General features: G+C 43.7%; 1 protein-coding gene and 1 long non-coding RNA gene across 2 annotated transcripts; one reads left to right on the top strand and one right to left on the bottom strand.

Annotated features, from left to right (window-relative positions):
* Positions 1-4,294: 4,294 nt before the first annotated feature.
* Positions 4,295-10,574, bottom strand: LOC112155932. Its single transcript, XR_002920884.1, has 2 exons — positions 10,438-10,574; positions 4,295-4,698 (listed from the first exon to the last, which is right to left on the bottom strand). It is a non-coding gene; the product is annotated as an uncharacterized LOC112155932 (long non-coding RNA).
* On the top strand, positions 7,126-11,047 carry ifng1 (interferon gamma 1). Its single transcript, XM_036210263.1, has 4 exons — positions 7,126-7,309; positions 7,498-7,569; positions 10,472-10,735; positions 10,882-11,047. Exons 1-4 carry the CDS (start codon positions 7,193-7,195, stop codon positions 11,020-11,022), a joined length of 594 nt encoding a protein of 197 aa, XP_036066156.1. The 5' UTR covers positions 7,126-7,192; the 3' UTR covers positions 11,023-11,047.
* Positions 11,048-11,628: the final 581 nt, after the last annotated feature.

The following is an 11,628-nucleotide window of genomic DNA, read 5'->3' on the forward strand; positions in this document are numbered from 1 at the left end:
AATAAAAAGTGTCTTCTCTGAACTCCTCTGACTCTTGTTTCCAGTAGCCATGATGATCTCATCTCACATGAACTGTGTCGGTTCTTCTTTTAAACGGGTGTGTCCTCTGGTGCAGAGACACCTCAGGTCCACCCTGGACTTCCACTAAGAACCTCCACTCAGGACCTCCACTCAGAACCTCCACTCAGGACCTCCACTCAGGACCTCCACTCAGGACCTCCACTCAGGACCTCCGCTCAGGACCTCCACTCAGAACCTCCACTCAGAACCTCCACTCAGAACCTTCACTCAGGACCAGCCCCGTCTGCATCAGAACGTCTGCAGGCATCCATCTGTCCTTCTCTGCAGCTCAGCCTTCATTCTGATGCAGATGTTTGTGTTCAAATCATGGAAACTGAATTTCTGCAGAAACAAAACCAGCAGATTCAGAGTCTGATGTCAACGTTTTTCTAAAAAAAGGTGTAAAAGCTGCTGCTGCTTCTCTTCGGCGCCGCAGTTTCGCATGCTGGATGCTGAATTCAACTTCCTCTGAGTAAGCTCAGGTGTCAGAAAGTTTTCAGTGGGTGAAAGGTGTGATCTCCTGACGGCCTCTGCAGCAGCCAGAGGAGCTTTCAGAGAAACCGTGATGTTTTACTGCAGAGGAGTGTGATCTCCTGACGCCCCTCAGACTTTCCCTGAAGCTCCGGGTTTTTCTGACCATGGCGACCTTTACAGGGACAGCAGATCTATTGTGTGTGTGGATTTTCCTCTCTCGGTGTGCCTCAGGGTCCTGTGTTGGGTCATTATATTTGTACATGATCTCCTTTTTTATTCATGTATTATTTATTTATTTCTATTATTTAATCATGAAGGTCTGTATCTTCTGGATATCGTATCAGACTGGTATTAGTCTGATGCGGATCGACCTTTGATTGTGTTCTTTCATGTTGTTTTGTTTTGCCTCGTCTGGTCTAATACAAATAAATTCATAAATGAAAAAATAAAAAGACGATCTCCCAGGAAGCTCTTTAGAAATATAATTATATGTCACTTTTTACAGGTAAAATAATGAAATACTTCATAATGTAAAATAAAAATACATCAAAAAGAGGAATAAAATAAAATAAAATCAAGACATAAAGATGCAAAATTATCTAAAAGTTTGTTAATAAAAATATCTGAACGGAGGGACAAATTCTATAAATGCAGGTCTATGTTGATGATGCGGCTCTATGTTGATGATGCGGCTCTATGTTGATGATGCGGCTCTATGTTGATGATGCAGCTCTATGCTGATGATCCAGCTCTATGCTGATGATACAGCTCTATGTTGATGATCCAGCTCTATGTTGATGATCCAGCTCTATGTTGATGATGCGGCTCTATGTTGATGATGCGGCTCTATGTTGATGATGCAGCTCTATGCTGATGATCCAGCTCTATGTTGATGATCCAGCTCTATGCTGATGATCCAGCTCTATGCTGATGATCCAGCTCTATGTTGATGATCCAGCTCTATGTTGATGATACAGCTCTATGTTGATGATCCAGCTCTATGTTGATGATCCAGCTCTATGCTGATGATCCAGCTCTATGTTGATGATGCAGCTCTTGTCACGGCCCCAGATGTATCTGGTACTCTGTGTTAGTAGTATATGTGCTTGTGTGCCTGAGTTTGGATACCTGAGTGAATGAGTTTCTGTGGGTGACTGAGCAGATGGAGAGCAGCAATCAACAGCTGATTGAGGACCCGCCCACCTACACCTGGACCTCCTGAAGAGACCATCAGTGGGCCAATGGCAGAGGATCCTACACTGGCTTAAAGGAGCTGTCTTCCCATTGCAGTTTGAGCAGCTGTTGTGACACCCTTTACTGGTGATCAGCTCGCCCCTGGTGTTTGCTCCAACAGAAAGCTCCAGTCCTCTGTGGACTTTGGTTTAGGAACTTCTGTGGAGAACTTTGTGTGACTAACTCTGGTTGTGTGTTTGTGTTTATTGTTCATAGTTAGTTTCTTGTTGTTATTGGGTCTCACTTTTGTTACTCTCCTTTGGACGGGGTTGTTTTTGTTGGTCTCTGTAAAATCATTCTGTTTGATGTATTTTGTCCCACACCTTGGCTCCACTGCAACTCCCTTTTTTTTCTGTACAGCATTTATAAATTAGTCTAACACTGAATGAAAATCTGCACACGTCTACAATTTACTGGTCTGGGAATCTTTATTTTATGTTACTTTCTTTATTCTTCCCTCCAGGGTTGAGATCGTAACAGTTCTAGATGCCATCCACCCATCTTCTTAACCACCTATATCCCCTCTGGAGTTGGCGGTGCCGGTCTCGGTTGCTGTTGGTTGAAGGCGGGCAGACCCAAGACAGGTCACCACAGACTGGTTACAGTAACCAGGTAAACTGTGAAGCCTGTTTTGGACTGTGGGAGGGGGGAATCCACAAATGCACGGAGAGAACGTGCTTCACACAGAAAGGACCCAGCTGGGACTTGAACCAGCGCCTTCTAGCTGGCGAGAGCGCTAACCGTAATGCAGCTCGAGTTCCATGTATTTACAAACCATCAAAGCAGCTGTCAACGTCTCCTGAGTTCTCAAAAGGTGATTTTTTTTTTTCTGGAGAGAAAACTCTGGTTTGAGATTCAAGTTGAAGAATTCTAAACTACATCTAGTTAGGCCAGGGGTCCCCAAACTTTTTCTTGTGAGGGAAATACAACTGTTTTATTCTCTAATGGGGGGGGCGGGGTCAGTTTGTAGGCTAACAGAAAAAGTGTAACAGCCTAAATGTAAAGTTTTACGGTATTCCAGAAAGATAAATTAAAATAATTCATTTCTGTAATCTTCATAGAAAAAATAATGCTAAAACATTTTAAAAACTACATATTTAGCATTACCTGAGATAGATTAACAGCTAAAAACGCTGAAGCTGACAGCTTGCTAAAATATTAGTGAAGTGCAAAATTAGCAGAAAAAGAAACAAAAAAAAAATTCTAAAGTAGCCCAAATATCTAGCATAAAGCTAAAATATTAGCTAAACTCCAAATTAGCCTAAAACAAACAAACAAAAAAACTTTATTAGCCAAAACAGCTAGCATGTAGCTGAAATGCCAAAATAGTCTAAAAAACTGGAGAAATGTCTAATTTAGCCAAAAGAGTTTGGGGGCCGGGCCAAATGTGGAGGAGGGTTGGATCCGGCCCGGGGGCCGTAGTTGGGACCCCTGAGTTAAGCATTTAAACTTTCATTTTCATGGGGTTCTCTAGTTCCCTGATTGGTCCACATTTGACGAGCTTTGATCAACCAAATATTAATACCGTTTTGTGAGGGTTGTGGACTGAGGTTTTAGTGAGTTATGTTTTGGGTTTTGGTCTCCTGCGTTTGGGTCCTCCACCAACACGTCCTGACAGAACCATGGATTTAGCAGGAGAATTTTTGCTGCATTGGCAGAAAAACCTGCCACTGCAGTCCACGCCATGCCACGATCACGCCACGTCACGCCACGTCACGCCACGTCACGTCACGCCACGTCACGTCACGCCACGTCACGCCACGTCACGCCACGTCTTGCCAGACGGAGTTTTCCTGCAGCCGTACACAAGTCATGCCAGGTCCATCCAGTCTGTTCCTGAGGGGGTTGTCAGGGTCATCCTTCCTCTTCCTGTGGAGGGTCACCCGGATTGCTCCCCTTCCTGTTTCCTGTCCCTGGGACAGTTTGTGGGATTGCTCCTCCCCTCTCCTGTTCCTGGCGAGGGGTTCTGATACCTCTCACATCTGTCTGGCTGCAGGAACTCCGAGTGTTTTCTGGACTTGTTTTTGTTTTGTTTCTTCATGTCCCTTTCTGCCAAGTGACTTGTTTTTAGCCGTCCTGGATCTGCCCTTTTGGGGAGGGGTACTGTGAGGATTGAGGATTTTAGTTTGGTTTTTGTGAGTTATGTTATAGGTTTGGGTCCTGACAGTTTTAGTTTCTGAACACATTAGAATTCTTCTTCTCTTTTGTTACATTTTATTTCCAAACAGTAGTTTTATCAAGAACTCCTCAGAAAGTTCCTGTCAAACTTTGAGGATCGTTCAAACTTTAAAGGTTTAATGAAAATCATTCAGTTATGAACAGAAGTCAAGTTTTTTTTATGGTCTCAACAGTGTATAAATTCACAGCATTGAACTACAGACTAAACGAGATGCTGCTGAATTTGGGCTGAGGCTGTCGGGGGGGGGGGGGTTTCACAGGAAACCTCTCTCATCAAAACTTCTTTTTCCTGCATCACATGGATTTCTTGTAAACGTTGATGATTCAGAATCCAAATAACAGCATCATCTCACATTCACTTTGTTTTTTTTAATACATTTTTGGGATCGGAATCAAGTTCTAAAGATGTAAAATAATTTAGTTTTCACAAAAACTTCTTGTTTTTGGTCCCACATAGGGAGCCGTAGTCGTGCTGCAGGAGGATCTGCATCAGTCACAGTCTATAGAACCGGTTTGTTCTCAGATGCAGCAGCTCTAGTGTTTCCTGGTCTGGAACCTCATGAAACTTTTTCACTTCTGACTTGTCAAACGAGCAGCTAAAGGTTTGCAGACCTGAAAGCGAAAGTCTAAAAAACAGTCTCAAGCATTAAACTTCAGCCTGGAGAAGCTTCTGGATCACAAACCTCCAGTCCAGGGGTCTCCAACCTGCGGTTCCAGATCCTCGTCTGGCTCTTCTACCCTCCACTGTGGCTCCTTGGTTAAAGAAAAATACAAAACTTTTAGTTTAAACGGTAACTGTAAAGTAGAGTTAATAAAAAGTAAGAAGACTTCTCACTGTAGCTGTAGTGGTTCAGTAATCGAGAACTAAACATTTTGACAAATTCCAGTGTTTTAAGTGTGCGTCAAGGTTAAAAAAATAAAGTTAATTAGCTCTAATTTCAGACTTAGATTTATACATTTCTGGCCAAGAAGCACCACAAATGTTTCAGTATATGCAGAACATATTTTTTATTGCTGACATCACACCACCTACCACTAGATCTGCTCCATCAGGGGATCCTACGTGACACAGGAAGTCTTTTATTTTGAAAGGAAGTCTAGTGAACCTCTGTTGAAAGTTATAAACTGCTTCATATTTAGGAAATAAAAAATATATTTTCCCTTAAAGTTTTTTTATTTATGTCTTGTATTTATGTATTATTTGAATAGCACCTAAACCATAACCAAAACATAAAACCAAATATAAATGAAATCATAAACAACAAAAATAACAGGCTGGCCCACTAGATCTGTTCCCTGAGGAGACGAAGAATCCCTGAGGGATCTGGTGGACCTCACAGAGACGAGGAGAGAATTCCAGAGTTCTGGAACTGCAGCTGAGAGGTTCTGTTTCCAGCCGAGGTCTGGACATGTTGACCAGATTAATATTGATACGCTAAAAATGTTAGATTTTCTATCGTTACTATCAGCTCTGGGGTTCTGTTCTCTATTCTCGTTTACTTTATCTCTCCTCTATTCTTCATTATTAATTTTATTTACTTCTCTGAGCTTCTGTTTGGTGCAGTGCGAGTCGGGTGTTGTTCCTCTCTCCCATTCTATGGGAGGGGGAGATTTCAGATTCCTGGTGGATCGTCTGTGCTCTGGTTCTTGGCCATGGACCATGACTCTGGCTCTACTCTGCCGTGGACCACGCCTCTGGCTCTACTCTGCCGTGGACCACGCCTCTGGCTCTACTCTGCCGTGGACCACGCCTCTGGCTCGTCTCGGCTGTGGACCACGCCTCTGGCTCGTCTCGGCCGTGGACCACGCCTCTGGCTCTACTCGGCCGTGGATCACGCCTCTGGCTCGTCTCGGCCCTGGACCTCGCCTCTGGTTCAGTTTTTCCTTACCGGGAGGCAGGGTCTAAGGGCAGGGGTAACCAGTTTAATTTAGTGTGTTTAGTTTTTAGCTATTGTTTATATTTTATGACTGATCTTCTGCTTCTGTACATTTACCGTCATGAAGGCCAATGAGGGAATTCTTGTGTGATAATTGGCTATATAAATAAAATTGAATTGATTGATTGATTGATTGATTGATTGATTTGATTGATTGATTGTCTGATTGTCTGATTGATTGATTGATTGATTGATTGATTGATTGATTGATTGATTGATTGATTGATTGATTGATTGATTGATTGATTGATTGATTGACTTAATTGAAAGCCGGACCAGGAGAAGCTGAACCTTTAAAAGAGTGAAACTACATCCATGAACTGCTGCTGCGTCTGAAGGATCAGAGATGATCCTCTCAGCATCGTGTGATGGTTCAGGTCAGACATCTTCAGATTATTACAGTTCTGCTCTAAAATCCCACTAAAACATGAGTGGGGGGTTCCGTTCATTCAGTTTTTATTCCTCCAGCTCTGAGACTGACGGTCCAGGTTTGTGTGGAGCCTCGGACTCTGAGTCAGTCTTCTGTTTGGTTTCCTTTTTCACGTTGAAGTTCTTTGTCTCGTGTCTTTGATGTTCCTGCAGACGAGTTCTCGGCCCTGAACCGCCTGGAGTTTCTGTAAAGAAACGTCTGGAATCAGAACATCCGAGGCTGACGGGTGTTGATCCGTTCAGAGGAACGTCTGCGGCTCTGGAGCTTCAGGACAGACGAGCACGACCTCCTTAACGAGTGCAGGCCAGCCCAAACCATCAGCCCACGCCGCCGTGCTTCACTACTGATTTAAGGGGAATTAGTTGCCATGGAGACAGCAGAAGGTTCTGATTCTCCTCACATTCTCTCTGGAGATTTATCGGAATATTATGAACGGAAGAGTTTCCCAGGAATGACCTCCTTCACCTGTCGGAGTTTCTACGTTTCAAACTTTGTGTCGTCACTCAGACTCAGAACTCTCAAAGCTCAGATTTCTGATCCTGGACCAGGAAGGTGAAGGTGCTTTCCCGCCTCCGAGCATCACCTGGAACCTGACGTCAAACGACGTTCTGAAGTCAAACAGTCTGGAATTCAGCCGCCGGCTCCGGCTGGCGTTCGGCGTGCGTGAGTGGGAGACCCCTCACCCACTTCTATGAAGTTTGTTGATTTAAAGGAAACTACACAACCACATTTTCACACCTAGATCATCTCTGCCGCGCTCAGCCGTTATAAGTGACAGCTCTGCTGGGAGGCGAGCACTTTGAGACGACTTCAGGCCCGGCCCGGAACGACGACCAGAACCCACGGCAGGACTGATAGCGGGCAGGAGTAGCAGAGGAGGATGATGATGGCTTTGATGAAGGTCCTGCTGTGTCTGTGGCTGACTGTGAGCGGGGTCGGCGCCTCCTACGTCCCCCAGGAGATGAACAAGACCATCCAGAACCTCCTGCAGTACTATGTGAGTACGGACCGGAATGTTCTGGAGCGCCAGGCTGGGGCGCTCATTTGTGCTTCTGTTCATGAACACGTGGAGCTCCCACACGTCAGCGTGTCCCTGAACGCACCAGCAGCTTTGGAGTTCACTGGTTTTTCTCAGGTTTCGTTTCTCCTCTGATGAACTTTTCATGTTTTTTATCTGTTTGGCAGAAAATTCCGAACGCCGTGAGGTTTAATGGAAATCCGGTTTTTCCAAAGGACTTGGTGGACGGAAACGTGGAGGTAAATGTGAAACTTCTGAACGTGGAACGACGGTTCAGCATCCAAAGGATGCAGACATGATCTATGACCATCACCTCACATTTGAAGAGTTTTCTGTTCGTGTCTGGGATCAGGATGAAGTCTCTGTGAAATCGTTCAGATGTAGCTGAAACCTCATTTCTGTCACAAACTGTCAGCCAGAGCTGCAGATCCTCCAGAGGACCTGCGTCGATCGGATCTGATTCTTCTTGATGCTTTCCCTCATCAGAAGCTTCTTCGGTTTCACTTCTGTCAGGCGGGAGTCTAACGTGAGGTTTCTGCGGCTTCGTTCCTGCCGACTCGGCACTTGACGATCTTTTCTGCATTTTGTTTTCAGCTCCAGGTTAAACTTTCACTTCTGACCGACTCTCTGACAGATTTCAGTCGAGGTTGGTTAGAGATGCTGACAGACGTGAAGCCGTCAATCCCTGCGTTTGTGAAAGTCCCGGTTCGTCTGTTCTCATGCAGATCGGTTGTGCGGTTTTCCTGATCCGATAGCGATCAGAAACACAAACAAACAGCTGCCGTGTCAGGTCTGATTTATTACCTGTGGAGGTGAGCGGCTGAAACTTCCTCATCATCTGAACAATGGGAGCTCTTGAGCCGTTTCTCAACCACAGAATCACACTTTAGAATTGTTTCCAGACAGTTTGGGCGACTCGTCTGAGAGACAGACAAGAATAGACCGTGAATCATCCTGTTACTGACCTTTGCTTTATTTTAAGCTGCTACAGCATCGCAAACTGATGAAAAAGATAATAAACAAGAGAAAATGCAGACATTTATTTAAGAAATTCATTCATGTATTGATTAAAAACAGAAATAATATATTTTGAATTTATTCTAATCATAAATAGACCTATCTGCACTCTCACATCTATGAATCTATTAAATATTAGGATCCTGTGAATTAAAGTTCTAACATTTTGATCAACTTGACGTCTGATGGAGATCTTGGTGGCAGCGTCTGGTTTTCCCTCCGATGCCCACACTGCTCCGTGTAGGAACTGAAACTTTCCACTGAAGGAACGTCTTTAAACTCCTCCTATTTTTAGTTAAAAACGGTTTAATTATGAACTGTTCCCAGTAGTGTTTTAATGATGACGATGAAGTTTTTAACCAAAACCCCAAAACCTAAATGTCTTAAAAAGTCATTTTTCATGTTGATCTGAAGCCTGTTTCCAAAATCTCCTCTGAGGGGGCGGGGCTTTTGGAGCTCCGCCCCGATCCCCCCGTCTGATTATGATAGCTCTGTGTCTCACTAGCGTAAATCTTCATAAAAACGTCCACCAATCTGGGTAATGTCCAGCTGTATGGTTCTGATCCAGATGTCAGCTGGACGAGGAAGTGAAGATCTTCATGGACAGAACTTCCTCCAAAATCCTGATTCTTTCTCCTTCCAGTTCACCAAAGACTCTTTTAGCTAATTCTCCAATGTTTATTGACTGTGATCAATACATTCAATCATTGGTTTCTCAGAGTTCTTGATAAAATAATCAAAGCTAACATCAAAATGCTCTTTCATTGATTTACAATCCTTTCTCAGTCCTGCTATCAAAACGTTCAGCTCGTTCAGGACATGACTGCTTTGGTATTTATATAATTTATAGTTTTTTAAATATTTAGCAAAATATGTCCCATAGGACATGGACGAGAAACTCTTCAAATTTAGTATTTATAAATAGCTCAGAAACAAACCTTTAAATATATTCAGGAGTTATGTGGCCGTGGTGCAGTGGTAGGGCGGTCAACTCCTGATCAGAAGTGAGCGGGTTCGACTCCGCCTTGCCCGTCCATGTGTCGAAGTGTCCTTGGGCAAGACACTGAACCCCGAATTGCCTCTGGTGGGAGGTTGGCGCCAGTGTTCGGCAGTGGAGCCACCACCAGTGTGTGAATGTGTGTGTGAATGGGTGAATGGGTGAATGTGTGAATGTGTGAATGGGTGAATGGGTGAATGGGTCTGTGACTGTGAAGCGCTTTGGGCCTTTGAAGGAGGGTAGAAAGCGCTATACAGGTATACGCCATTTACCATTTATGTTTTCAGCTTTATAGTAATTTTTGACAAAATTGGAGTTTAGCTTCTATTTCAGCAACATGCTAACGTTTTTGACTAATTTGGATTACTAAGGCATTTTATGCATTTTTTGAAGTTTAGCAAGTATTTAAGCTAGCTTTTTGGGGGGCTAATTAGGCATCTAATGAGGTTTTTTACTATTTTAGCTAATATTTTAGAAAAATTCTAATGTTTTTGGATAAGTTGCTATCTACTAGGGTTTTTTCAGGCTAATTTAAAATTTAGCTGATACTTTAGCAACATGCTAAAGTTCTTGGCTTGTTACCTACTGGTTTTTTTTTTTGGGGGGGGGGGGGGTTCTAATTTAAAGTTTAGTTGCTATTTTAGATATAGGCTGACGTTTTTGATTTATTTAGTTTAATGAGAAACTTTTGGAGTCTAGCTAGTTTTTAAGCAATCTGCTAGCTATTTTGACTAATTAGGAATCTACTGAGGTTTTTTATTCTAATTTTGAGTTTAACTATTTTAGCAACATGCTAACGTGTTTAGCTAATCTGTTATCTTCTGGGATTTTTTTAGGTTAATTTAGAGTTTAGCCTCTGTTTTAGCAACAAGCTAACATTTTGGACTAGTTTAGGTTACTCAAGAATTTTAGACAATTTTGGAGTTTAGCTAGTATTTAAGCAGTGTGCTTTTTGGTGACTAATTTGGTATCTACTGAGTTTTTTATTCTAATTTGGAGTTTAACTAGTATTTAGCACCATGCTAACATTTTGGCTAATTTGTTATCTCCTGGGGTTCTTTAGGCTAACGTAGAGCTTAGAGTCCATCCAAACCTGCAGCAGCTTCATGTTTGGCTCTCCTCTCCAGATGAAGATGGTCTTCATGCACGGCGTTCTGGAGACCTACGAGGAGCTGATTGGACGCATGCTGAGCCAGCTTCCCACCGCCACTCCACCGCTGGCCTCGTCCGGCACCACGTCCAACCACGACAGCGGCGGCGGCGCCCAGGTCAAGGCAGACGTCCGCTCCAAGCTGACGTACGTTCTGGGGAAGATCCAGTATCTGAAGAGGCATCGCTACCAGGAGCAGGAGAAGCTGCTGCTGAGTCTGCAGAGCCTGAAGAGCATCCAGGTGTGTGGAAGTGTCCTCGGTGACGCTTGAACGCTAAATCTTTAACGTATTGTAACTTCTCAACCGTAAACACGATCATTCCTGCAGAGAATCTGCAGGTAAATCAAAGATCCCAAACTCTGGTTTCACCACGCTTTCTCATGCAGATGAGCAACCGGACCGTCCAGAGCAAAGCATTGTGGGAACTGCCGCAGCTTTTCGAGAAGGCGAGCTCGCTGGCCGACGACAAGATGAGGAGGCGGCGGCGGCGGCGGCAGGCGAGGAACAGGATGCACCTGAAGGCCTGAGCCGGTTGCCATGGCAGCCGCTAGAAAAACAGCAGCAGCTCTCCAGCCAACGAACCACGTGTGAGAGAGCGGAGACGCCAGCGGCTGGGACTCGCTCACGGCGAGATTCAGATTCAAGTTTTACATCGTTTTCAAGTTTGTTACTAAATCAGAAGAGTCTGGAAATACTTGATTACTTTTATTTAATTTATTTAAGCCTTTAGAATGAAACCAGCTGATGTGTGAACTACTACTGGACAAAAGGGGGCGGGGCCTAATAGCCGCTGTCTGATTGGCTGAGTGTTTCTGAACAGATCAATATTTATAATGACTTTACATAAGGCGATCGACATGTTTGATCAGAAGTCGACTGACGAGTTTCTTATGTTTCAGACTGTGATATTTACAGTACTACTGTAGTACTTAAAGGTACTTTCTGCCTGTTTCCATCATTGCTGTGTTTCCTTAATTTATTGATTATTTAAGGTGTTATTTATCCGGGTGTTTGGATCACTGTTGAGTATTTATTGTGTATTTATTGATTGGCTCATGCTGACAAATCTGAATAAACTACTTGAAGGACAGTTTGGTGTTTTTCCTGAAGCTTCCTCTCCACAAGGAACCCGG

The sequence above is a fragment of the Oryzias melastigma genome, linkage group LG23, assembly GCF_002922805.2.
Source record: "Oryzias melastigma strain HK-1 linkage group LG23, ASM292280v2, whole genome shotgun sequence".
Lineage (NCBI taxonomy): Eukaryota > Metazoa > Chordata > Actinopteri > Beloniformes > Adrianichthyidae > Oryzias > Oryzias melastigma.